General features: G+C 51.1%; 9 protein-coding genes across 9 annotated transcripts; 5 read left to right on the top strand and 4 right to left on the bottom strand.

Moving 5' to 3' along the window:
- Positions 1-1,568: 1,568 nt before the first annotated feature.
- AtWU_01436 (ketopantoate reductase family protein) lies at positions 1,569-4,164 on the top strand (the record flags this gene model as incomplete). Its single annotated transcript, XM_035496550.1, has 5 exons — positions 1,569-1,602; positions 1,773-1,893; positions 1,950-1,990; positions 2,052-2,481; positions 2,544-4,164. 5 exons carry the CDS (start codon positions 1,569-1,571, stop codon positions 4,162-4,164), a joined length of 2,247 nt encoding a protein of 748 aa, XP_035352443.1.
- Positions 4,165-5,337: 1,173 nt separating this feature from the next.
- On the top strand, positions 5,338-5,667 carry AtWU_01435 (DASH complex subunit HSK3 family protein; the record flags this gene model as incomplete). Its single annotated transcript, XM_035496549.1, has 1 exon — positions 5,338-5,667. One exon carries the CDS (start codon positions 5,338-5,340, stop codon positions 5,665-5,667), a length of 330 nt encoding a protein of 109 aa, XP_035352442.1.
- A 160-nt stretch (positions 5,668-5,827) lies between these two features.
- AtWU_01434 (histidine phosphatase family protein) lies at positions 5,828-6,835 on the bottom strand (the record flags this gene model as incomplete). The annotated part of the gene is made up of 4 exons (XM_035496548.1): positions 5,828-5,894; positions 5,972-6,196; positions 6,303-6,566; positions 6,660-6,835. The coding sequence occupies 4 exons, from the start codon at positions 6,833-6,835 to the stop codon at positions 5,828-5,830; spliced, it is 732 nt and encodes a 243-aa protein (XP_035352441.1).
- A 652-nt stretch (positions 6,836-7,487) lies between these two features.
- AtWU_01433 (ATP-dependent RNA helicase SUB2) lies at positions 7,488-9,564 on the bottom strand (the record flags this gene model as incomplete). The annotated part of the gene is made up of 5 exons (XM_035496547.1): positions 7,488-7,533; positions 7,586-7,843; positions 7,894-8,254; positions 8,307-8,717; positions 9,318-9,564. The coding sequence occupies 5 exons, from the start codon at positions 9,562-9,564 to the stop codon at positions 7,488-7,490; spliced, it is 1,323 nt and encodes a 440-aa protein (XP_035352440.1).
- A 440-nt stretch (positions 9,565-10,004) lies between these two features.
- On the top strand, positions 10,005-10,613 carry AtWU_01432 (ribonuclease P Rpr2/Rpp21/SNM1 subunit; the record flags this gene model as incomplete). Its single annotated transcript, XM_035496546.1, has 1 exon — positions 10,005-10,613. One exon carries the CDS (start codon positions 10,005-10,007, stop codon positions 10,611-10,613), a length of 609 nt encoding a protein of 202 aa, XP_035352439.1.
- A 1,306-nt stretch (positions 10,614-11,919) lies between these two features.
- Positions 11,920-12,597, bottom strand: AtWU_01431 (uncharacterized protein; the record flags this gene model as incomplete). Its single annotated transcript, XM_035496545.1, has 2 exons — positions 11,920-12,150; positions 12,322-12,597. The coding sequence occupies 2 exons, from the start codon at positions 12,595-12,597 to the stop codon at positions 11,920-11,922; spliced, it is 507 nt and encodes a 168-aa protein (XP_035352438.1).
- Positions 12,598-14,563: 1,966 nt separating this feature from the next.
- AtWU_01430 (WW domain binding protein 11) lies at positions 14,564-15,457 on the top strand (the record flags this gene model as incomplete). The annotated part of the gene is made up of 1 exon (XM_035496544.1): positions 14,564-15,457. One exon carries the CDS (start codon positions 14,564-14,566, stop codon positions 15,455-15,457), a length of 894 nt encoding a protein of 297 aa, XP_035352437.1.
- Positions 15,458-16,348: 891 nt separating this feature from the next.
- Positions 16,349-18,555, bottom strand: nimA (serine/threonine protein kinase nimA; the record flags this gene model as incomplete). Its single annotated transcript, XM_035496543.1, has 3 exons — positions 16,349-18,325; positions 18,384-18,436; positions 18,504-18,555. 3 exons carry the CDS (start codon positions 18,553-18,555, stop codon positions 16,349-16,351), a joined length of 2,082 nt encoding a protein of 693 aa, XP_035352436.1.
- A 653-nt stretch (positions 18,556-19,208) lies between these two features.
- Positions 19,209-21,252, top strand: AtWU_01428 (ankyrin repeat and BTB/POZ domain protein; the record flags this gene model as incomplete). The annotated part of the gene is made up of 3 exons (XM_035496542.1): positions 19,209-19,445; positions 19,509-19,594; positions 19,659-21,252. The coding sequence occupies 3 exons, from the start codon at positions 19,209-19,211 to the stop codon at positions 21,250-21,252; spliced, it is 1,917 nt and encodes a 638-aa protein (XP_035352435.1).
- Between the last annotated feature and the right edge of the window lie 5,166 nt (positions 21,253-26,418).

The following is a 26,418-nucleotide window of genomic DNA, read 5'->3' as shown; positions in this document are numbered from 1 at the left end:
TTGAGATGATCATTATCATGGGGTTATTACTGTGGAATAAGCTGGGAAGGGAAGAGTGACCAACAAGAAAAACCGGTTTCAACCTGGCGCGGTAGCATCTCCTGGTAAGCGTGGACGATACTCGGAACGGCTTAGACCCAGTGTACAAATTAACCCAGGTACAAGGAGTTTCCAACTAATGTAGGTGCAGTCGTAGGTACCTCGCGAAAATGGACTGTGTTTTTTCCTTCCCCATCCCCTCTCCCGATTCATTATTTATTCTTTCAATTCATTCTCGCTAGTAGCTGTAGTGGTTTTATTTTTGTTGTTGTTGTTGTGGTTGTTGTTATTATTATTATTATCGTTACTATTGCTATACCAATTTGTCTGGTACAAATGATCTAGTCGATGGCTGGCTTGATGAGGGGGGACAATCATCTTATTATAATAGTACACTCTTCTAATAATCAAAATTCCATACATAATTCCGAGTCAAACTAATAATAATCCTACCTATCCTAGTCATATTCCATTGCACACGGTCTTCTTCTTTCCGATCGTTAATTAGTTAGTCTACAATTAGTATCCCCTCCCCCCGGTGGCCGATTAAGACCATCGAGATTATTGGGGCTTTTTTTGGTCGCGCAATCTTTCCCTCTCACACTCTTTTCCCTCCCTCATCTTCCTATTGGCATCCCGTTTTGGAGGGGCTCGATATTCTTGGGACATTCCTTTCGGACCATCAGTCAGACTTTCTGCTTTCGCATGCAAAATCCGGGTTCCCCTCTCCGTTGACAGTTGTTGCTCAGTCCGCCTCTTTTCCTGCCTCCGTTTCCGGATCGAGCCCTGGCGGGGGATCCACGGCCGTTAGAGACTTTGGAAAACCAACAGAGAAAAATAGAAAATTAAAAAAAGAGAAAAAAAAAAAAGAAAAATTAAGATAAACCGTGAAAGCTAAAAAAAAATTACAGAAAAAGATACGCACGGCTCCATAACTCACCCATTCGGGCTGCCTTTCCGCCCAAAGCTGACCGTCTTCCATCTTGCTTCTTACTCCAACCATCCGCCATCCGCCATCTGCCATCCCATCCTATCCTCTCTCTCTCTCTCTCTCTCTTTCGCTACCTTCGCTCTCTCTCTCTTCCCTACTGACTTGCTACTCCTACTCCTCCTCCTCCTCTTCCCCTTTCACCTTCTCACCCCCCCTCCTCCTCCCTCCCTCCCTCGCCTCTCTCTCTCTTACTTACTTTCCACTCCCTTCCTACGGTTGAACCATACCTCCTTTCGTTTGTCTTTATTTGAATCTCCCTTTCTATTGTCAAGTCTTCCTTTTGTGATTCCCCTTACTTTCGTTATCGTCGTCCTTGGCGCCTTTCGCGTGTGTCCTTTATTAGATCGATCTCGACATCAACCCTGGCTTCAGTCGTCGTCGGATTGCGTCCCTTCGTTCCGTGGTTAGGCAGCGTCAATCGCGCCTCTAGTTGTGGTTCAGGAGATACCTAATTCCAGTCTAACGGTCCATTGCTTTTTTCCACAACCACCGCGTACTGGCTGATCGGATCGCTTCTTTCCCATTTTGATCGACTATCATGGCTCCTCCGCCGCGCTTGCGCATTCTGTCAGGTTAGTGCTCAGCCGCTGCCCAGAAAACCACACCATCTATCGTCATTTCCCGACAACCCTTTTTCTTGGATGATTTGCTGGTCCACTCGGTCGCTGCCATCCAAGAGACTCCTAGACTACGTCAAATTCAGACATTATCATGGGTCGTCTGCTAACGAGGGTCTGTTTAGTGGGCAGCAATGCCATCTCGGCGTTCCTTTCCTGGAGGCTCCAGGCGACAACCTCCTGCGACGTGACACTGGTCTGGAAATCGGGCTACGAGGCAGTTTCTCAATACGGCGTGTCTTTCAAGTATGGCTGGTCGCTCATTCTCATAACATGGCAAGGTTCTGACGGGGAATAATTAGGTCGAAAGCGTTTGGAAATGAACGGTTTAAGCCACGCCATGGTGAGTTCTGTCCCTTTGTCACACATCCGTCGCTCGTGTGCTGATTACAATCATACGATAGTTGTTCGGACGCCCGAAGAAGCAGCATCACGAGAGAACGCTTACGACTATGTAATCCTCTGCGTCAAGGCTCTGCCCGATGTCTATGACCTGGCCGCGGTAATAGAGTCCGTTGTGACCCCTCAGCACACCTGCATCTTGGTCAACACAACCAACACCCTCGGTGTCGAATCGCATTTGGAACAACGGTTCCCGACAAACGTCGTTCTTTCGCTTGTATCAGGCGTCGAAATCACTCAGATCGGAGCCAGCGAGTTTGAGCACCTGAACTCATCGGAAATATGGGTCGGTGCCACGAATCAGAACTCCAACGTTCCCTCTTCCATCCAGACCGATATGGCTGCGGCGCTAGCGATGACTCTGAGTTCGGGCCAGGTGGATTGCAAAGTATCGAAGAATATCAGACAAGAACAGTTTGAGCGTATTATAGGGTGAATTATCCTCCTGTATGCCTACAAGAATATCGGGCTTTTGCTAACTACTACATTTCTAGTCCTATCGCCTTCTACCCCGCCAGCGTTATGTTTGATTCTGGAAATGTACAGCAATTATTAGAAAAAGTCGGCGTGCGTCAGCTGATATCGGACGTGATCGACGAACTCCTCGATTTGGCGAAAGCACACGGTTGCTCTTTTCCTAGCGACTTTAACCAAAAGACCATGGAGAAAATGACGACCATCCAGACACCAAACACTATGTACCAGGATTTCCAGGCTCGGCGTCCCATGGAGATTGAGACGTATCTCGGTTCTCCCATCAAATTGGCAACGGAGTCCAATGTCAAACTCCCACGCGTCGAGACCCTCTATGCAATGCTGCACCATATCAATGCCACTAATCTGAGCAAACCTCGTGACTCTCCCCCTCCGGCCCTGGCTCAGCCTCCGCCCCGGGTGTCTTCGGTTCCTCCCCCCAGAAATGGTCCTATGCGCCCGCCTCCCGGACGGTCGAGTTCCGCCATGATGATGCCCCCACCGAGACGTGGACCTCCGATGCCTGGAATGTCGCGACCACCAAGCGCTCAGCCCCCGGCTGGCGGGCCTAGGATGCCTCGTGAACCGTCTCTGGAAGGCCTTGAGGAGTTCAGTCATCTGGTCGTTTATGATGATGCGGGTGATCAGGGTATGCCTGCAAATGGTGCTAATGGTTATCCGGACGTTCCGCCAGGCCCCGGACCATCTGGACTGGCTCTGAGAGAACGCGAGCTGGCCATTCGCCAGCGGGAGTTGCAACTTCGAGAGCAAGAGATGCATATGCGTCGTGGTCCCCGCAGACCTCCGCCTTCCAAGGCGGCTTCTTTCGATGAGGAGGACGAGGATGATTACTTCGATCCCATGGATACTAGCTTGGTTCCCCAGATCGACCCCGACAACGTTGATATGCTTAGTATCACATCAAAGAGGACAAAGAAATTTCCCAGTGCTAGTCAGATCCGCAAGAACCCCGAGCTCCTTTCGAGCACTGGCCCGGGTGGTGGCGGCGGTGGTAGAACAGGGACGTTCAGCCGCTACTTTGGAGGAAACAGGAAGCGCGCCAGTGACCGTATCATGCAGGAAATTCCTGGCCTCCATGACTCTCTCCTAGACAACCCTATGATGGCTTACTCGTCGAACCGGTACGGGTCTGTTGACCGAAACCAAATGGCTGCTGGTTCCCGGACCAACTCGATGACTACCAGCCGAATGGGCGACTACCCTCCTCATCCGTACCCGCAAAGCAGGAGGAATAGCCATTCTCCTGCCGCTCCTTTTGGTGGTCCTCCTGGTCCGCGAATGGGCCGCCCGGCGACTGCCCAAGACCAGAACTTTGGCCCACCTCATGGGCCTCCGAACGGCGGCCACCCGTCGCCTCCGGGACACATGCGAGCGCCAGTCCCTCGCCATCCTCCTGGGCATGGCAATGCGGTAGGTCCGCAGCAGGTTGAACAACAAATTGGGGTGAGCAAACCGTATCCCGCCAAGGGCACTCCCAAGCATAGAAGTCTGACAGGAAGTGCGAGCGCCAGCGCGGAGAGTGGTGACAGCGGGGCTAGTGCCAACCTCGATTCCGAGACCTCTGCCCATAGCAGCCAGATCAGCCTCGGCGCGCAGCCAGCTGCAGCGCCCGTTCATTGAGTCGCGAAGCCCGTCCTTCCTTCGTCTCTCTTTCGGAGTCGCTGAGCACATGCCTTGGCGCTGACTGCTATGGACACGACTGGTTTCGTTAACGTCTCCATCTTTTCCCTTTTCCAGTCGGGTGGGTGATTTCCATGCTTTTGGGACGCCCTTAACCCGTATTGCTTTTGCTTTTCTATAAAGGATATACTTTTAATGAGATGCTTTGGCAAGGAGGGTGGGCACAGACTCCATGTCAATTGTCTGTTGTTTGCGGCTTTCTTACATATACACCAAGGGACATAGGGGCTTTCACTTTCTCACTTTCTCGTTTGATGATTTCCACTACGGAGTGGTCGGGCGGGCGCGTGCGTGCGTGCATGCATGATTGTTGCATGTGGTGATTTGCCTTGACTTTGATTATCTCTTTTTCCTTTTCCTCTCAAGTTGCACGGCATTCTCGAACATTAATGAGCATGAGCATGAAGCTCCACCAGATAAATACGTTCTTTTGACTTTCCACAGCTATACCACCGACGTTCATTGCCAGACGCACACCATACATGCCTTGTTTCTGCAAGACCCAGTGTTGTACACTACCTAGCTCGGCGCATCGTCCTATTGTCTATTCCCTACCATCTCCGCTGCTTTGTTTGACACGCATGCCCTCCTTTGACTTGATTTCCTTGGCCGTCTCCTTCCATAGCTGTTCTGTGCTGTTATGTATGGGCTCTGGCGCGAACATCCCACCACCCTGTCATCTTTCTCATTCATGGTCCGGTTTCTGGCGCATAAAAAGAGCAAGGGGTTGATTTATTCTGTTGATTGATTGATTTGATTTGGCTGGGTTCATGTTCCTACCGGGTGTTAGCGAGAGGAACTGCGTCGGAAATGTCGGCGCGGCAACTGCTCCATTGATTAGAACATGTTGACAATAAACGAGACTTAATCGGTTGCAACAGTAATAGTATAACTTGTATGATGAATGGAATAGTTTGATGGTATACGATGATAGTTGTGATTGTTGCCGGAGGCACATGCACGTGACCTACAGGACCGCGGGGGTAAACAAATCCCCTCTACCTGCAGCTTCTCCCATTACCTTCTCTAACACATCACCATTACAACTCACCTCACCGAGTACACCCAGCCAACCCAATATAGCGCTCAACATACTATCGACAAGGAACAAAAATGCCCTCCCACCAATACACCCACTCCCAATCCCTCCCCCGACACTCCATCCTCCCCGCCTCCACCACCGCCGGCCCTTCCTCCATGGGCAGCTCCTCCATGTCGATGGCCAAGACGCGCCAGTACACCAACCTGCATAATCAACTCGAGCAACTGAACGCTAACCTCCGGGACACGGAGAATCTGCTCAGGATGACAGCCGTGCAGGCCGAGGATATGCGTTTCCTGGGCGGGTATGTTGGCGCATTGTTTATGGGGTCTGCGAAGGTGTTGGGAGAGGAGGGCGTTAAGGGAGATAGTGCTGGTGATGAGGAAAAAAGAGAGGGTTGAGGGGAGAAGATATTTGGGGGTTCTCAGAACCTTTCATCATGGATGTGTTATGGATTAATTGGCACAAGGGTATTAGTAAAGTGAGTGTTTAACTATTCTCTATTGACTCTCTCTCGTTCTATTTGCTAACCATGAGATTCTCTACAGGTAGTCAGCCATCTCAGCTATCGACTACGAACCCTCCACCGAGAATGATAGCCGGCTCATCGATATTGTGGTGCTCATAGCTGGCGTGGGAGAGTCAGTTAGTCAGCAACATGCACAGGAAACAAACACCCAGAGGGTATGGGTATGGTATACTCACCTCAGCGTGCCCACACCACCGGCTTCCAAAATCAGCGCCGTCTCCGTCAACGGTTTTCCCGTCCACCGCATCGCAAACGCACGCAGGATATGACCGTGAGCTACGATGAGAACATCGCCCTTGCCCGTGGAAGAAGCAGAGTCACCGTCGAAACAGGGCTTGTGGAACTTTTCTCTGATCTCTGCGATCACTGCGTCCAGACGCTTGATCACGTCTTCGGGGGATCTAGTGGTACCGATGTCAGTTAGCTTAGCTGTTCAATGCATACCCACCCATACATAATCCATCAATCAACCAAGGATAGAACAAAGAATGAAGGATATAAACATACTCTCCCCCAGGACACCCATCCCTCCAAATATCCCACTCCCCCTCCCCCTTCTCCCTCCTCATCTCCCGAATCTGCTTACTAGTCAACCCCTCATACTCCCCATAATCCCACTCCCTCACAGCCTCCGTAACTTCCACCCTCGCCTCCGTACGTATCGGCTCCTCATCCTCAGACTTCCGCGCCTCATTCCAGGGTAATCTCTCCCTGCATCCGATTTCGAGTAGTTCGAGGGTCCGTTGGGCCCGTGCGCGCGGCGATACATACCTACATCATCACCCACACACCATCAGTATCTCAATGACACGCTATTCATCCATTCATCACAAATACAAAAAAGATAGGGTGGCGGGGTCATACACATGAACCAACTTCCTCGGCACAATCAACCGATCATTCCCGACCAACGCCTTCCCCGTGGCTTTTATCCGTTTCTCGCCGTTTTCGGTCAGTGGCAGGTCTGTCGTGCCTGTGTGTCGGCCGTTCAGGGACCAGGAGGTTTCGCCGTGGCGGATTATGAAGCATCGGGGGGTCATTTTTCTTATCTATCTCTTTAAGATTTTTGTTGGGGTATGGGGTTTGGGGAGGGGAAATTGAGTGTCTGTGTTAGGTGTGTAGTAGAGAATGAGATCTGATTGACTTGGTGGTCAGTAGTGGGGAGGGTTGAGCTGGCTGGGCTGGTTGCGTCATAGGTTTTGGGTCGGTGAGTGAGATGGGATCTTGGGGGTCTTCGCTTGTTCGGTCTTATCGATAGGGTGGGGGTTCCGGGTGTGGATGGGCTGTCTATGTTGCATTGGAGGTGTTCGTTTCTTTGTTTGCTTATGATATGGATGGGGTGTGACACCATGTAGAATCCTACTAGCTACTGGCTACTGGCTCACATCTGAGTCAATCTGAAGCAGCAGTCCTAATCAAAATAATCGCAACATTTGATAATACACTGTCATGCTAAGAGGCACTGGCCCAAGACACATCCCAGGCATCTAGTTATTATCCTTATCATTTAGTACGCTTTTTATCCTCCAGATGTTCCCTTCCCTACCAGTGCCTCCCAGAAAGCGACATGTTAAATAGCAACCGAACCATCACGCCAAAGGAAACAAGGAAACCGAAGACGAAAAACCTGCGATAAAATTCAACTCAATTTCTCCTGCTACATACTGTTCCGGCGAGCACAGGCCCAATCATCTAGGCCATGTAGGTGCTCGAGTCAACACCGCCCTCGGGGTATTCACTAGTACTCATTAGCTTCGTTCACATGCTCGTAAACATCGGTCTGTACTTACGGAAGGGCAACCTCGAAGCGCTTCTCAATATCCTTGAGCACCTTCTCGTCATCCTCGGTGCTGACGAAGGAGATCGACAGACCCTTGGTACCGAAACGACCCGCACGACCGACACGGTGCAGGTAGGAGTCAGCATCAGCCGGCAAGTCGTAGTTGATGGCAAGGTTGATACGCTCAATATCGATACCACGTCCGAACACGTCAGTGGCGACACAGATACGCTTGTTGAATTCCTTGAACTCCTTGTAGCGTTTGATACTACCAACCGTTAGTGCATAGCCAACGACATGGGCAATGAGTATTCTTACCGCTCCTCCTGGCTGACACCAGAGTGCACTGCGATACTGGGGAAGTTGCACTCGCGCAACAGCTTGTCGAGCTCATTCGCACGCAGGGTGCTCTTAACGAAGATGATAACCTGGTTGAACTCCAGGCTGTCCAGGAGCTCGTTCAGCTTGCGGTTCTTCTCCGCCTCGCTGAGCTTGATGTAGTATTGCTGCAGACCGTGCAGCGTAAGCTTCGTGTCGTCATCGACGTAGACCTCGAGAGGGTTCCTCATGAACTTCTTGCACACGGGGCGGATATCCTGAGAAAGAGTGGCACTGAACATCATGACCTGCTTGTCGGCAGGGGTGGCACGGAAAATCTCCTGGACATCACGACGCATGTCTATAACAAATCATCAGTACAACGTAAGATAACCTGACGCAAATAAACTCACCAATCTGGTCCAGCATCTTATCACACTCATCGAGAACGAAAGCCTTGACGTTGCGCAGAGAAAGCTTCTTGTCGCGGACCAGGGCGTTCAGACGACCGGGAGTACCGACAACAATGTTGGGGTAGGACTCCTTGTTGGAGAGCAACTCAACGTCCTTCTGGATGGGGGTACCTCCGTAGAAGACGGCAGTCTTGACATCGGGAAGGTACTTGCTGAAACGAGCGTACTCGTTCTTGATCTGGTATGCCAACTCGCGGGTGTGGCACATAACAAGGATAGAGCACTCGCCAGGAACCGGCTCCAGCTGGTGCAGGGTGGTCAAAACGAAGACCGCGGTCTTTCCGAGACCAGACTTGGCCTGGCAGAGAACATCGACGTTCAGGATAGCGGTAGGAATGCAGACTTGCTGGACTGTAGTGAGGCGGAACCGTATGTTAGACTTGTACTCGACCCATAAGTTTTGAGAAAGAGAAAAAGCAATTCGCGTCGCAGCGTCCGTCCATCCCCGAGGTTTTGAGTCCGAAGGGATGCATTATAGTCCCGTATGTTCTTCCACCAAACAACAAAAGTCAAATGAACTTGCACACAGTCGAAAATTGTGTCAGCTGCAGTAAGACATCTTGTTCAGAGCTCTTTTCCGCAGGCGGCAGGAGGACGGCTGCAATTCAGAGAACGGTGGAGAAGCGTCCGACCCGTGTTCTTCGGAAGCAAACCACGATTCGTTCAGAATCTCTGCAGGCGAACAAACCAATCTGTGGTATCCCCTGAGCATGGTGTTGCCGTAATTCACCAGAGTAAAGTGAAGCAAACAAGCATAAGGCTGTAGATGCACTACTGCCGCAGGGCGACTCGTCTTATGTATGACGCGAAACAGACATCCTCATGCCGCCCGCAAGCGGAGGCGAAATGGGCGCCCCAGAACGACTATGGATTTTCCCCCGCGGAGATGGACGGACGTTGGAACATGGAGCAATGGAGGGAGCTTTGGGAAAGAATACGTGATAGACTAACCCTCCGATGGATGTTCGAAACCGCAATCGGTGATGGCACGTAGGAGTTCCTCTTTGAGCAAAAAGTCGCGGAAACCGGTCGAATGAATACCGACGTAACTACCCTTCTTGTCCGGACGGCCGCCAGAAACCGTCAAGTCGCCCTTCTTAGCCTCTCCGTTAGAGGCGGGGGCAGCGGTGGTGGCCGCCGCGTCAGTGGTCTGAAGCTCCTCGTCGGAGTAGTCGATGAGATCCTCTTCGTGAGACATGGTGATGGATGGTGTTGATCAAGGAAGAATTCGAGAAAACTCTGTTGTTGTCGCGTCTTATCCCAAGGCAATCGAGCCTGGGTAGATGTCGTTAAGATTAAAACGGGGGGTGAAAAGCTATGCAAGCCGAATATCTAGTTCGAAGACGATGCGAAATCCTCCTCGTAACTGTTGTGAGATGAATTGAGGATGGGAAAGGTCGAAGCGCGAAGGAAGACGATGGAGATGAAGAGAAGGTTGTCGACGCGCGAAGGGATGGAAGCGGCTGAGCCTCCGAGATCACAGTCACGTGAATGGAGTCCATTAGTCACCGGCGGCCAACTTCCTTGCCGCATCGGGTTAGTGCCGGACGGCTGCTCGAGAAGCTTAGACTCCCCCGCTGCCTCCATGTGAATTAATTTCTTTTCACATACTTCAACTTGATTACATGCCTCTCCATCATGGCTAAAGCCAAAGCCAAGGGCAAGAAAGATTCTGCTGGTGGTGCGCACAGCCACATTCGCGCACGGATCGATTATCTCTACAACGCGGCCACTTTTCTACAATCAATAGGGAAACCATCCCCGCAAAAGCTGTCCGCCAGTCAACAAAACGATCAAATGGATGAAGCAGAAGATGGCGCCAAATTGCAAGGAACGGAGCGCATAGTACCGCAAATGGTGGAATTTGATGTTTCGCCGGCGAATGAGCCGACTAAGCCGATTAATCTATCGACGACACAGCGACTGCCTCAACTCTCTCGAGTCTATATGTCGCAAATGCGCGGTGTCTCTCTCAAGTCACAGCTCCGACTACCCATCGACGTCAAGAGGTCTTTCTGCAAGCGCTGCGACACGTTTCTAATTCCTGGAGTAACCTGCACGCAGGACATCAGAAACGCCAGCCGCGGCCGCAAGAAGCCATGGGCGGATGTTCTAGTTGTCTGCTGTTCTACGTGTGGGACGGAAAAGCGCTTCCCTCAAACGGACAAGCGGAGTAAGAAGTTGTCTGAGCGTCGGAAAGAAGCGTCCAAGGAGGAGCAAAAGGATGAAGTGATGGCGGGTGCTTGACCACATATCACGAATATCCGATATCCCACCTTACATCTGCCCTGCATCGTCAGTCGCCTACCCTCAATTTGCAGCAGATGCGAAGTAGCCCACCCTCATGGATCAACCGGTCCTGGCTGTTGACCTATCTACAGCCTTTGGAACCGGAAACGATATCCACCGGCATGATGGGGGCGAGGGCGAAGAGGTTTCTACGCAGTAAATAAACATCTGTGTACTCTGGTGTAAATACGTATGGCACCACAACTCGGGAGATGAATGAGCACTGGGCGCGCGTCACACGCAGCAGGCCCGATAGTATTTGGCGCAGGAGATGAGATGTCCACCACATATCGACAAGGCCTTGTAGGCGCAGAAATTCATTGAGAAAGTCAACGAAAGAAGGACAATATATTTACATACAACACTTGCCGCTGAAGCTTCCACATCCGGGTATCCTCTTGGACATATCAGGCGGTGACTGATCAAAGGGGTACATGCTTCAGGCTGCCTGATGGTTAGGTCGTCAACCGGTATTGACAGACCATGGTACAGGTTGCTTTCGGCAGCTGACATTCAATAACAGATTTCAACGAACATAAACACAGGTGATATCATTGCAAATGGATTCCGCTCAGTCAAAACAAAACAGACAGGATAGATGCTCGTCGGGGAATCGAAACATGATAGAAGAACAGCGGCGTCATCAACTTCGTAGAGTGAACACGTGAATCATGAGATGAGAGGGAGTCGCACTCCAAGTAGACGATAAATGCAGAGGTATACCAACGCTATCAACACCTTATTACCCTGGCATTTTAGGGTAGTTTTGGAAGCCAATAATAGCCGCGAGGCCGATATCCCGATCTTTAAACAGCAGTCCTCTCCAAATACACAGACGAAGGTAAAAGAGCAAAAAGCAACCCTTGCCTCTGCGATGAGAATCAGAATCAGCATGAAGAACGTTGGGCAGCATAGTTATAATAACACAAGGTCCGCGAGGACACAACTGGTTTATGAACACATATTTGTTCGTCGGTCGAGCACAGTGTGGCTCGTCCGTCGTTTTGTGGATAGTTTTTACTTTTGCAATGACCGTCGTCGACCTCCGAGGTCGCAGTGAAGGGTAGACGAGTAACGGTGCGTATAAGCAACCGTGGGGTCGTCAACCGATAGAGGAAATTCGAATATAGGGAAGCCTCCGGGGCAGAATGACTATGTAATGGCGCTAGGGTAATCCGAGTAGAAAGAAAGATTTGAGGGTTGAAGTTCAGGAGTATAAGGTGTGTTGGAGTGTGGACAGGAAGATATCGTGAGGGTTGGCATCTCAGTGTCTCCGGCGGGCGGCTTGATCCAGGCGTTGATCGAGACCTTCTATACGTCCACGATACGCTTTCACGATTTCTCTAATATGCCCGATCTTCGCAAGCTCATTCTCCAAGTCGTCAATTGAGGCTAGAATGGAACGGGTACGGGCAATCTCAGCATCAGCGTTGCGAATGACGTTGCCGGCGCGATCGTAAGTGCTTTGGATAGATATCTGCATTTGCTCTTCCAGCTACTATGTGTTAGTGTCGAAATATTAGGCGATCATCAGGAGGGGTATTGAAGGGAAGCAAAGCTAGCCAGGGCCACTGTAGCAGACAATATCAAAGGGGAAACAACGGAACAGCAGAGGAGTGGACCTCCAACGAGATATAGAGAATGATGAAGAAAGCGCAGCACCTACATCATCAAGGCGATTGCGAATCTGTTGTTGCAAACCATCCAACTGCTGCGATAGCGCCCGTAGGCTCATGGGATCCAGAATTAAACGACCGTGGCTGCTGGCGGCACTGGCGGCGCGCGAACTGGAGTTGCTGGTGCGTCCGGTCCCTCGGCCCCTGGAAACACCATTGGCACCGTGGCCGCCCTGCAGCGCTATTTGTTGTTGTTGCCTCAGAATTTGGATCTCGGAGGAGGTGAGGCCAAGCGAAGTGTCGGGAATCGAGGCTGATACGGACATTTGGTCCCGGCAGAGACATGCTCCTACCGCGACAACAGTCTAGGAAGCGCCGGTCGATCTCGTGGTGGGGAGATTGAACGAACCGAAGTTCATGATGAGAACCGAAATGCGCAGGTGAGGGAGATCTCGTGAACGAGCGTCTGAGAGGGGAAGTATAAGAAGAGCCGGGAGAAAAGGAGGGAAGAGAGAAATGTCGTAGGTGAAAACAGGCAAGGATAGACACGACCCGTGGGATGAGATGGAGGGGGGGAGGGAAGAAGGGAAAGAGGAAACAGATCAAGACCCGGTCAATGGGCGGAGTCTTGTCAGTTCCCCGAAGTGGATGATAATCCCGTTGAGAGAAATAATTAAGGTATCATTGGAAGTCAAAGGAGGGAAGCCAGAGAGGGGACAAGGCTCGATAATTGGATCGTTGGTGACAGAGAAAAAGGAACGAAGAAAGTAGCCCCCGTGAGTCGGTCGGGGGTTACACTGACGGGCGACAATGCTATTGATTTGACCTTCAAGGAGGAGCCTGGCACGAGCGATTCAAGACGAACGGGCCAGTGGTCAGCCTCGGAAGTTGGCTGGAATGTGGAGGAGGAGGAGGAGAGGAGGAGGAGGAGCGAGCAAAAATTGTCGCGGGCGAATACAAGGAAGAGAGAGGTTGTACTAGTAGGAGGATAGTGTAGATAGAAAAGATGGAGGTGCGGGAACCCGTTCGGAGGGGAAACACAACTGACAAGGTTGAACAGGAAGAAGCAACGATGAGAATGATAAGATTTAGGACAGTTGGTAAGTAGACCAGGCCGTGGGGGTCTTTTTATGCACCGTATCTCATTCTACAGACGTTCCTGTTCTCCTCATTGATCCTTGGGTACCTGAATCTTGGAGAGGAGGTACTTGTGATGGTGTAGTAGCAGCAGTCGGGGGTGACCTTCTATACCGAACAATATCCTGACCGACACGGGAAAGATTGGCTGATGCGATATACTTAATTCCACTGACTTGCAATCGACTGACAATCAACTCAGGATATAGTACTACACCAATCGATCAATCCATTTGAAAGCGAAAGTCAACCAGGATCATCCGATTGTTGGACGAACGGCAGTGTTGGAAAGAAAGGGAGGGAGCGTGACCCCCAAACAGGCAAGGAACTCTCTCAACTTCGCCCGCCCGCAATTTTGACGGCATCGCGTCCTTCTCCAAACGCTCTTCTCCCACTCCACCGTTCCTCCCCTCTCAGGCACCCAATCATCTTGTTACCACCTTCATATTATCCTACTCGAATCCTTCTACCGAGGCGACTCTTAATCTCCAATCAATTTCCCCTCAAGCCCTATCTGTGCTCTGCGTCCGTACAGCTGACAAAAGCACCTCACCAACCATCTCCTCCGAATTGCCGCACCAAGCGCTTCTTCAACCGCCATCGACGACGCCGGCATCCACACACCCCATACTTCAGGCCGACTACTGGGCCTCCTCGTTATTCGGCAAAAGGAAAGAGTAAGACTCGTTGCGCTGCCCAACCCGTGAGGCTTGAGCCTTGCGCCCTAGGTTGTCGTGACCTTGATATTATTGGTCTTGGGTCAAGGTTCCGCAGCTACAGTCGGCTTCGCGAATCCGCTGCGCCCGTGGTTGGCTTTCCCATGCAGCTTGGTTAGCTATTAGCCTGTGAGCACCTTTCTTTCTCATTCCCCATAGCTTAGTCTGCTGCAGGAGCTTCCTGATGGCCATACAGCCTCCGGAGCTCGTCATACCCAAGCCTGCCCCCTCATCCCCGACAATTCAAGATCCAGATTACAAAGAAATACATTGATACGTGAGATTGGATCTGACTGACTGACATTAAGAAATCAAATCATCTAGTACCCACATAGTGCCTAAACAGACAGCCGGAACAATACCCATCCCCGTGGAGTAATTGACGCCCTATCCATCCACCTCACACCTCAACTTCACCCTCCCCAACCCATCACCCACCATGCCCAAAGACAAAGAACGCAGCTTAAACCCCGCGGCGGCGCAACGCAAACTCGACAAACAAAAGAGTCTCAAAAAAGGCAAAGCCGAAGCGCAAGCCCGACGAAACGAGAAACTAGCGCGTCGCAACCCCGAGCGCATCCAACGACAAATCAACGACCTCAAAGCATTCGAAGAATCAGGACAAAAGCTACGACCCCGCGATCAGGAGCTTCTGGAAGCCCTGGAACGTGATCTGCGCGCCGTGCAGAAGGCCAGAGAAGCGTTGGGCGATAAGGCACCCAAATTCGACAACTTTGAATCTAGACGAGGCGGTCAGCACCGAGGACGCGGGGATGCTGCAGTCTTAGGCAAACGCAGGCGAGATGGCGGCGACGGCAACCGGTTTAGGCACGATGGTGATGACGGGAGTAGTAGTAGCGACGAGACAGATGAGGAGGTGAGAAGGATACCCATGCCGAGGGATACGCCTCCGCCTATCCCGCGACAGTATCGGAAAGGAGGGCCAGGAGGAGAAGCTGCAGGTGGTGGTGGTCGGGGCCCGCACGCTCTTCCGGCGAAACCGCCCGTCGTTGAAGCGAAGACTGTGTACGAGGCCAAGCCGGAGATCAGGAATCTCCGACAAGAGGCGATCAATAAGTTCGTTCCTGCAGCTGTCAGGGTCAAACAGGAAGCTATACGGGGACAAGGCAAGCTCTTGGAACCGGAGGAGATGGATCGGCTGGAGCAAGCAGGGTATAATGCCGGACCTGCAGAAGGCGAAGAGAAAGCTTCGTCAGCTGCACCAGCTGCTGATGATGAGGACGCTCAACGCAGACTCGAGGAGGAGGAGCGGCGGTTCAATCAGGAGCTTCGGTCTGTGCAGATCGAAGAGGTGGAGGATGAGGAAGCATAATAATCAATCTGACCCGTAACCCGTCACCCCATGATTAGGATCTTACGAGGCGTTAGTCGGATCTCAAATCAATGTACCTATAACTCGATGCGATACGAAAAGAAATTAAACATCAAATTTCAAAATCACCCGTCCATCGACAGTTGAATTTCCAAACAAGCTATTTTTGGTCACGAGTTAACTTCGGACATATGCACCAATTTGAAATATTGGAGTGAGATGACAGAATTCAAAGAAAAGTCTGCCATTGCAGAACTTATGAAAGAAAACCCAATTGGTATGTACACAGGAGCCCTTCCCATACCATATGTAGCCCATGATTCACCAAATAAACACCAACCGTGAAACACCATTAGAATGGGGGCGGAAAGGAAATGTGAGGTTCAAAAGAGTGTGGCAGAGGATATCTTGGGGAAAGGCCGTGGTAAAAAGGCTCGAATCATCAAAAGCTGAATCAGAATCGCGTCGAATCACCAAGGTGTCTTTCAGTAGCAGTAATCCAAACGGGAGATGTCAAATGTAATATCTGTACAAGTCGAGAAGTGAAGTGAAGATCAAACAACAGGGGCATCACGGCATTAGAGAACAAAGGAAAGTGAAGATCTTGGTGAGATAGGATTAACGACAATGCGGCGCAACAAAATGCATCCACGTCCCATGACTGGCATGGCCAACGTTGGTCTTTGAGATAATCCACCAGCCGTAACTCCGGAATATGTTTCGACTATTAATAGTAGATATGGTGAGGTGAGGAGATGTCCTCGAGGGAGATACCCAAAAGCCTACTGCAGCTACTCCCGTGGATCAACCAGCAAGAAGCACGCAGTTACTATGTGTATGAGAAATGGTGGCAATATCTGAATGTCGCCCGGGTGAAAAGCGCGATTGGAATCACCTCAGGTTGCGGATAACTTTTCTTCCCCGGGCCAAGAAGGGACTGGGCATCTCGTCCCTCTCGGGATCCCAAACAGCTGGAGAATCGCGCTCTGTCGGTTTCAGCCCGGTGCGGGGATCACTCGCACACCGCTTGATTTCGTCGATGGGACGGCCGCCAGCACGCGCCTGTGCCAATTCAACCAAGGTTCGACCGCCCATGTTGCGTTGCATGACGGCTTTGTACATCTCCTCCCCGCCTCCGTTCGCCTTTGAGGCTAATTGCTTGATGCCTGTCTTGCGCGTGGGTGAGCCAGCATCGGCAGCCAGATTTGCTGATGACGGGATTTTGGACAAACGTCGGTGAGGCGATCGTGATTTGGCTTCCCTCTGCTGGTTGTCGCCAGATCCACCAGATGACATCTGCGGCAGTCTTGACCCATTGGTGGGAAAGATGGGAGGCTGAGTGCTCAGCTTCTGCATGAAAGCAGCGGTGTTCTGACGGAGAAGGGGCCTGGGCGGAGCCTTGAAGGGATCAGGCTTGACCTTGGGGCGTGTTGGAGAAGGTAAATCGGGGATGTCATCTTCATCATCAGAGTAAGCCAGGGTAGGTTCCCACTTCGTGCGGTTTTTCTCGGCCTCCGCGAAGATGTTCTTGCCGGAATGGGTCCCAGATGTCCGACGCGGGGACAAAGAGAGTGATGCAATGGAAATAGGGGAAGGCTCGGCCATCTGGACATCCATAGGCGATTCGACCACGGTCTTTGAGCGGTTGAAGGGGGTGCGAGTTTCCTTCCGTTGTGCCTTGCTTGCAGCAGGTGATTCCAGCGATAGATTGCTGATGTCAGTACCAGAAGGCTGTTCGGTGTCGTTGTTGCTCATGGAGAGCCGGGAGTCGTCGCTAGACTCCTCGCGAACAACCATATTTCGCTTTTGCTTCTCTACCTCAATTGCAACTCGCTCCTGAACTTCGCACTCAAATCTCTTGCGGAGCTTTTCTATCTCGTTCTGCACTTGACGATCGATTTCAAGTCTGGCTTTCACTTCCCACTCGCGGCGCACAGTATTCTCAAGCTCAACTTTCATTTGTTGTTTTTCTTTCTCGAGTTTGGCGTAGGCCTGCTCAATGTCCCGAACCTTTTGCAAGGCGCTCTCTTCACGCTTGCGGAGTGTCCTGGACAAATCGGTAATTTCCTTCTCTTTGCGCATCAAGCGGATGATCGGCAAATTGATGAGGGCAGCAGTATCGGGACGGTGGTCCGGGTTGACTCGCAGACAGTTTGCGATGACGTTCTTTAGCTCAGGCGAGTAGAAGTCGGGTAGAGGAGCGAATTTCCCTTCACGAATCCGCTGAACAAGTTGGATATGGGTTCTGGCATTGAAAGGCGGCTCCCGCTGACAGAGCTCGTACATGATGCAGCCGACCGCCCAAATATCGGAGCGCAGGGTGTACTTCTCGGCCGCGCATATTTCGGGAGACATGTAGAATGGTGTTCCGACATAAGTAGAGGCGAAATCGTGCGAGTTCATCAGTTTGGACAAGCCAAAGTCACCCAGTTTGACCGTGTTGTCGCTTCCGAGGAAGATGTTCTCCGGCTTAAGATCACGATGAAGGATAGTCATCTGGGCTTGCTTTCCTTTGAGACCCGAAGGCTTGGGCGCAGGACCCAGTATGTTTGACCCGACATCGACAGGATCTGAGCCGTAGTGGCAACGGTACAGAGCCGTCACCAACTGCGAGAGGATGCGCCACACAAATTCCTCTTCCGCGTACTTGTTCGTCTTCTTGAGGTTTTTAATGACCATGCTCAGATCGCCACCGCCGCAGTACTCCATGTAGAGATACAAGTCCTGGGACGCCTTGAGGTGTTCGCGATGGTAGTAGGCGACGATGTTTGGGTGTCTGAGAGAGCTTAAGATGTTGAACTCGGCCGTGAGCTGCTCTCGCTCTTTCTGGGACATCTTGATGTAATTGATTTCCTTTCGGCATAGGATCTGTATCATTACGTGAATAAGCAAGATGCCATATTGTAACGGGGAGTCGCTGACTTACAAAGCCATCTGTCTTCCGCCGAACTTTGCGAATGATCCCGAAGGAACCGCAACCTAAACACAAGCTTGTTAGCCCAGTGTGTATTGGTAGAATGTATATATCCAGCGAGAGGCCAATTACCAATCTTCTCTAGCACCTCATACTTATCAGCCTCCGCCAATGCAATTGCCATTGTGGCTATTGGGTGAATCCGGCCGCTGATAAGGAGGTAGAGGATGGAGGTAAAGTCGGAAGGAGATGTGAAAGGAGAGATGAGGGGTGTCCTATTGCATTTATGGACCGAGGCTGTGTGACTGAAACCTGCTGGGTTAGTAGACGACGTGGTGGGAGTGGCACATGTAGTTGAGTTGTAGATTCAAGAAGTAGACATGCAAGAAGGTAGAAACGCTGGATGTTTGGGTGCAGGGCTGTTGCTAAGCAACGCATCCTGCCAAAGCCCTTTCCTGCATGCAGCAGGCGGTCGGATAGTAGGCGGTAAGCACTGTTGCATCACGGATGACTGGATCACTGGTGCCATCACTTCACAGGAATGCACTGGCCTCATCTGCATGGAATATCGGACAATTCTGGTGGATATATTGTTGACCAAGACGTTCACCACAAGATCTAGCGATGATATATCTGCAAGGAGAGTAAATATTCGATGGATATTTGTCTACCATATCCTTCCAAGGGAGGCTCTCCTTTCGAAAGTGGCAACCGCGGCCCCACGTGATTTCGGCTTATCGATAAGATGATGGCATCGGCAGCCATTCGAGTCCCGCCTTTCGGACTTTCGGCATCTGTCAACGTTCGCCTCCAGGACACTGTGACGGCATCGCCATTATGACGGAAGAACCGAAGGTCCTCCGGAAGGACCAGCTCGAGGTCAGCTTGCACAATGAGAAGAAACTGATAAAGGAGGGGGCAATCAAAGACGACAATCCTCTGGACCTTAGCGAGCCGTTTCGCGAGCTATGCAATGCTTGTCGTAAGGGGGATCTCAAAGTTTGTCAAGAGAAGATCACAGAGGGAGTCAATATTAACGCCCGTGATCCCTATGACTACACCCCCTTGATTCTGGTAAGTGGACTCGCTGTGGGAACTATGGAAATAGTCCGCCTTGCTGACTGAACCGTGCAATAGGCGAGTCTCTGCGGTCATTACGAAGTTGTGCAGCTGCTCCTCGAGTCCGGTGCTCTATGCGAGCGTGACACATTTCAGGGTGAGAGGTACGTTACTATCAAAATACTTCTACTTCATGAATATCAATTGCTCACAATTGACTATCTATAGATGTCTATATAATGCATTGAACGACCGTATACGGAACCTGTTATTGGAGTATGATTATTCGAAATCCACGGATCCACTTCAGCCTCTGGCCGCGCATATCACTTCTCTCCTTACTCGTGAAACTCCGATAACGTCAGACATTGTTGTCACGGCAGCTGATGAATCCCTACATCTTCACAAGTTTATTTTGGCTGCACGGTCGCCGTACTTTCATCGAAAGTTAGAGTCTGCCCCTGATACGTCAACATGGAGACTTCCAAATTCGATTCCACCAGAGGCTTTTGGAACAGCAATCAAATATCTCTATTTCGGAGAAGCCCCTCGGGACTTGAGAAGCGGCCCCGGCACGGGATTTACGGAATCGGAAGTTTTCGCGGGCATCGACAAGATAGCCAAGCATCTAGAGATCAATACCCTTGTGGATAGTATACTTGACAGTGGAGATAGGAGGCTTGCCAGACAGAGACGCACCATGGAAGTTGCGAAAGGACGAGACCAACTAGAGGAGTGGTTCCGGGCGAATGTGCTTAAGCATAAAGTGACGGTAGAGACAGCAAAGGCAGACGATATCAAGTGGGACAGGGACAATGCCATTTATGCCGATGTTCTTCTCCGAGCGGATGAACTCCCTGAGGATGACGAGGATATTGTGGAGGCATCTGAGCCGAGTGAGGCCGAACACGGCCGCTCCAATGGATCTGGCAGACGCGAACCGATGTCTACTCTGTTCCCTTGTCATCGGGCAATGCTTCTGCGATCGGAGTTCTTTCAAACCATGTTCGCCTCCCCATTCAGGGAAGCCCACATGAAGGATCACCTCAATGTCATCAGCGTGGACTGCTCCCCGGATGTCCTGGAGATTGTACTGACCTTCCTCTATACGGAGCGGGCTGACTTCCCGCTCGATATTGCGGTCGATGTTCTCTTCGCATCGGACATGCTTTTTATTGAAAAGCTCAAAACAAAGGCAGCCATTGTCATCAGCACTCTGGGTAGTGGCAACATGTCACAGGCGGAAGCTGCCAGGACACGCGGGACCAAGGAAGAGGATGATCTAGACATTTATGCCATCATTAAGGCTGCGTGGTTGACCCGTGTTCAGCGACTCGAAGAGTTTGCTGCGCGATACCTCGCGTACCGGTTGGAAGCTCACATTGACTCGCCTGAGTTTGCGGAACTTATCCAAGAGTCGGCGTCCCGCATCCAGTCCCGACAGGAAACGGACTCCATCGAACTGTTGGATGATATCCGCTTCTACCTGGGTGAGCGATTCAGGCTGCGGTTCGATGACGCGGGTATCGATGAAATGATGGAGCCCACGCAGCCGGTGGCAGATGGTGTTGAGGTCAACGGAGACGTTGAAAAGGTCACAGAGGGAGTGGAGGCAATCCAACTTTCAAAGGAAGGCTCTGGGGATAGAACGAGCGTGGCTGTTCCGCCAGAACAGGCCGCTTTGAAGGCACAGGAGCAGCCACTCATCCGTACACTGGATGGTGAAGTCGCGGTCGACGAGTTCGACCAAGATGCGATTAACTATCAGATCCTGATGGAGAAGCTCGACAGGATCCTAGAGAACTTGAACCTTGACGCCTAGAGCCTGGCAGTGAGCCAGATGAACTGACGATTGATGACTTCTACTGGCGATATATATTGGACAGTATATAGCACACATATATAGAAGGACTGGATACGTTGCATGAATGACATTGGACAGTTCCTACATGGCTCAATGAGCTATGTCCCAGTCTATGGGGATACATGACGCTGCAACAACTTACAAACATTGCGATCTTAACAGAACAATGAAACGGTTCTCACATGCATAGCACCAGACTGCCTAAGCTTCAGGCCTACCCCTATCATTGACATGTCGTTAGTAGTGCCCTCGACACTACAAGCACACCAGGCAACCCATCCGTGACCCCCTTACAGGGGTTATTCAATCCATCCTCTGATACCATCCCACCCTCCATCCGTCCGAGCAGTCGTAGTCTGCACAAGATGCATCCTAACGCACCCGACAATCCCAAAATAAAGTTAATTACCATACAGCCTAGTACATCTAGTACGTTCTCCGATACCGCGCATAGCTTCCAGACCAGGGAAGACAGAAATGTCGCGGTAGGCACAGACATCGACACATGGATACATGAACCAGGATGCCAATCCTCCCAGACACACCACGCCACCGGTCCGTAGATAGTTACTCTCTCAACTAGAATCACGCCCCGAGCCGCAGAGGTCAATGCTAGAGAGAACTATCTGCCTCCGTACTTTTAGGGGGGGCGAAAGGATAGTGCAGTAGGATCATGTCATGCAAACGAAACTTCGAGGCTAAGACGAGAGATACTTCGGCGGTTAGAAACTTGGACGAAGCGAGAGAGTCTGTGCTTGACTTTTACCACATATTACTTAATTTACCTCCATACAACCATACACAGTGATGCAAAAATACAGACCAGGAAACATACAGGAGAGGGGATGGAGTGGACTGAATTAGAATGTGAAAAAAAATTATCATCAATCATATACAAAAACTAAAAATACCAATGATCGTAGAGGGGGGAACAAAAGTATGCGCCTACATACTACTAGCTAGGATGTAAGAAGCATTGCCATCCAGACTGACTAACTGTATTGAACGAACCCGAATCCGACCGAGATTGACTTCGTTCTGGACTTATTCGATGAGTAATAGGAAGATGGGAATGCTTCACACTTGCTTTTCTTTTGTTCTATTTTTGTTTTTTTCTTTCCCCCAAGTGCAGTGGTCATAAGTATGTAGACACTCACTCTCCGAGTCCGCCCCATGTTTGGGGTCCAGGTAAGATGCAAGCCAAGGTAAATATATGTATAAGAGGCGATGTTATTCTTGGAATAATGTGATGAGATTGTCTGAACTGCATATTCAGCATGTAGGTTGTATCTGTGTGTGTATGTATGTACGTGTGTAGGTATTGTCATATGGACTTGGATAATATGGCAGTGGGAGGGAATCAGCTGGTAATAGATACTCCGTACCTGAACTCGTCACTTCCACTTTCGCTTCGCTTCACCAACTAAACTACAACCTCACCCATCACTACCAGTCATGGATAGAATCCTCTACAATTACAGTTACACACTTCCGGCAATTTGGCATTTGAAATGCCGGCCGCATGGAAAAACAAGAACAGCAGGATTCTCGGTGAGCAACAGGCTGCATGGCAAAGAGGGAGATCATCGTGATCTCCCGCATCCCACGCAGGTTTGGATGGGTCCTGCGTGGTTTTTTCGACTGGAGAGAGAGGAGAAAAAGTGAGATGGGGTTGGAAATTGGGCCGGGATGATGGATGACTGGCCCCGCAGGTTGGAAATGAATCATGAATGGGAGTAAAGGTAAATTGATTGATCATCATCATCAATCAAGCAATCAGCCAACCATCAAAAGGGCTGAATATTGACTCCATAGCAGATGCAATATAGTAGGTCCTGCCATTACTCGACCCCATCCTCCTAACTCTACTGTCAGACCAGGACTGTCATCTAACAGGCTGTTACTCTTAAAGGTCTTAGTGGATGCTCGGGATGATCAGGACAGAAAAGACTCCAGAACACACAGACACTAAAGCTCCATCCCGCAGCCGAGCCAGCCAGTCAGCGACATCTGCTGCAGGTGGGAAATCGCCAACGCGAGATGGGATGCTGATCAACCGGACTGATTGGTGATCCGAGCCCTTCTTTTTTCTCCTGGGGCTGTTCTTTGCGACGGTCGGGCATTTCCGTTGCGGATCATCTGGCTGGCTGGCGGTCGGGGGTTTTACGTGCCAATCGGTCGGGCTGCGCAACAACAGGGTTCAGGATTATCGTCCATGTTGGGCGTCAAGCTGCTGAGTGCTGATGCTGGCTGGCTGGCTAGCAAGCTGCCTGGCTGACGCTGGCTTCAAAGTTTGAGGGTCTGCAGGAAGGCCACCTACTGGTGGAGAGGAGAAAGATGGAGGATTGCTCTCCAACTCCAGTGGATCGTGGGATAGATGAATAGTACGAAAGGGATTGCAGTTGCGCCCATTCCAACCCGCGCCTCGATGCGGCCCGGTTTGCCACGACCAAAGGCAGCTTCTTTTCCTCCCCCTGCAGTCTACGCAGGACTTACTTGGTACTGGATATACCTGGTTGAACTCCCGTGATTCCTCTCCAATCATTCTTCTCGAACTTCCCAATATGATCGACACCGCCATGGCCTCGATCGGGAGTGCGGGGATACAGCACTGATTGGTGCAATATTCGACGAGCAACGCGCCGTTGAGCGATCTCCAGCATCATCACATCATCGCGTGCGTTTGCTGCGTGGTAAAACTGGAAACAAAGCATTGCAACAAAGACTGCTTTGAAACAATGAACTTTACTACACCGTCTCCGTCATCCACGGAGTCGCCGACATTGGATGGGGTCCATTCGGATCCCCAAGTGGAGGCGGGATTTCCTCCCCTGAGGGGCTCCAGCTTTTCTCCTCCATTGACATCTCGACTTGCTTCAAGCGACCCTCCACTCGCTGGACACCGTGTACTCCCGTAGGATCACGCCAGCGCTAGTCTCTCTGTATGGTAAATCATGAGGGCACGGTAGGATGCTCGCCAGCAACCCGCCACCACTTTTAGCCCATTATTGTTCGTTTCCCCGCCGCCGCCCAACGTGGCCAAACCCGCCTCTCAGGCATCGCCATCGGCTGCCATATCCCTGTCTGCTATCCTGCCAGCTTATCACCTTTTCCATGTCGACGGATGATCGGTTCTGTGGCATGCTGATCGGCTACGATGTGGAAGCCCTAAGGTCAACCCTGCTCCATCTTTGCATTCCTTCTGGCCAGGGGGGGTTTTCCACCGTCCGACACTTGACTGGATTCTATCGTGCCGCCGATGCTAGCCATGGCGCCACCTAGATCCTCTTAGCTGGGAATGCTAGTCAAGGCCCTGGTGACCTCGATTCCGGTTTCTCGGGTCCGTCTAGGATGTGCTATTCTGTGAAAGACTTCCTCTTTGGGGTAGTTTACGCCGCTCTGGGCGCTGTCCTAGTCTACCAAGTGTGTTTCTAGTTGCCACACTGGCGGAAATGACCCCCCATTACATGGACACCTCCTACGCCATCAAGACAAGGTTATCCAAGTCCAACGGCCCCCAAGCCCATCGATCCGATAAGCGAAGGATTTAGCACGAGGGAAAGGAGTGGGAAAACGGCGGAGCCGAGCTTCAGTAGTCGGGCCCCCGATTGATTGCTATCCCTCTTGGTATACTGCTCCGACACTATGGCACGGTCTGCCCACGAGCAGAGACGCGCGTAAGCAACCAGCCCAGCCCCCTGCCCCCTCAGCCCCAGGACATAATATGAATCGCCGAGGATATTGGCTCGGTGTTGTACGGCGATGGCACCGTTACTCTGTGGGGGTGGTTGCCGTGTTGGGCTCACACAGGTATCCGTCCTAATACCTCCGACCTCACAGCCACACCCATTGCTATCTTTTCAGGCCACACGGACCCTGAGCCAATGCAGGAAACCCGGTCGATCAAGGACAGAGCGTGATTTCGTGCAGAAAGCGTCAGTATAGTATACCGAGTATAGCCGCCGTAGTTACTCCGGGATCGAGGATGTACCTGCGGCCTGGACTACAAGGAAGGCAAGTATCTGCGGAGTAAGTCGATACGGGATATGCGCGCAGGCTTCATCTATCAAATCAGAGGCAGTATATCCAGCTGCAGCGTGTCTCATGTCTCAACTTTCGTCCGCTGCAGCGGAGTTGGGAGATCGCCCGGATGCTAAACATTCATCCAACCATCGATTCTGCAAGTGCCGGCCCCAGAAAAACGAGCGGTCAGAAGGAGAGGCTGAAACCCGGTCTGCGTGTTAAGTCACATCTTCCATGCTGCTCTGACTAAATATGAGTCACTTCAGGCAGACCACTACTTACATTGTGTGAATGTGATGGCTACGGCGCTCGCGTAAATCAGCCACTCCTTGTGGGTGCATTCTGCAGATGAACTCGAACTCCAAGATTTGAGGCGCCTGCAGGTGAGTGATCTGTCTGCCAGTGAGTGGCAGCGGGCGGATGGATCTTGTCATCTGACATGAATTAGTCTTGTGATGTGTAGATGCATGATATCATGGCGGATCAGTCTCGATGATCAGTCAGACACACATCAGACGCCATTTTTGAGGCGAGCTGTGCTGCTGCTGCTGATGTAGCTGTAGACTTTAGTTAATCCGCAGATACATCGAAGCGCCAGATGCCAGACACCCTAGAGGCAGGAATAACGATCTACACCATACAGAGAGTCATGGACGCCTAGTGCTGACCGAAATGCTGCCCTCAAGCATCATCCTTCCCTCATGCTGCACTAGTTTAGAATCCCGGAACCGCTTCGGTGACATTCCGAGCTGCCCTTAATTCCAGGCAGATAGATTCTTCTTCCTATTCCAACTACCTGTACTGCAAAATGCCTCCATATATCTATACAATCAAATATCAAAACAAACATATGCCAACTACACAAATACCTTGATCTCATATAAAAAAAAGAAAATCTCACATCTGAATAATACACACAGACCAAAAACAATACCATACACCCAGCCAAAGACAGCCGACAGGAAGGATGATTGATTCGCTCCACATAATCCCGACACTAAGTTGCCGTTAGTGGCCTATAATCTCGGGCATCGGACTTGTTCTGGAGATGTTCTGGGTCCGCACTAGTCTACTCTGGGTATGGGCGGCCCCGCCTGCCAC

This window comes from Aspergillus tubingensis (assembly GCF_013340325.1).
Source record: "Aspergillus tubingensis WU-2223L DNA, scaffold_3, whole genome shotgun sequence".
Lineage (NCBI taxonomy): Eukaryota > Fungi > Ascomycota > Eurotiomycetes > Eurotiales > Aspergillaceae > Aspergillus > Aspergillus tubingensis.
Note: the sequence above shows the minus strand (reverse complement) of the source record. Positions and strands in the feature narration are given on the sequence as shown.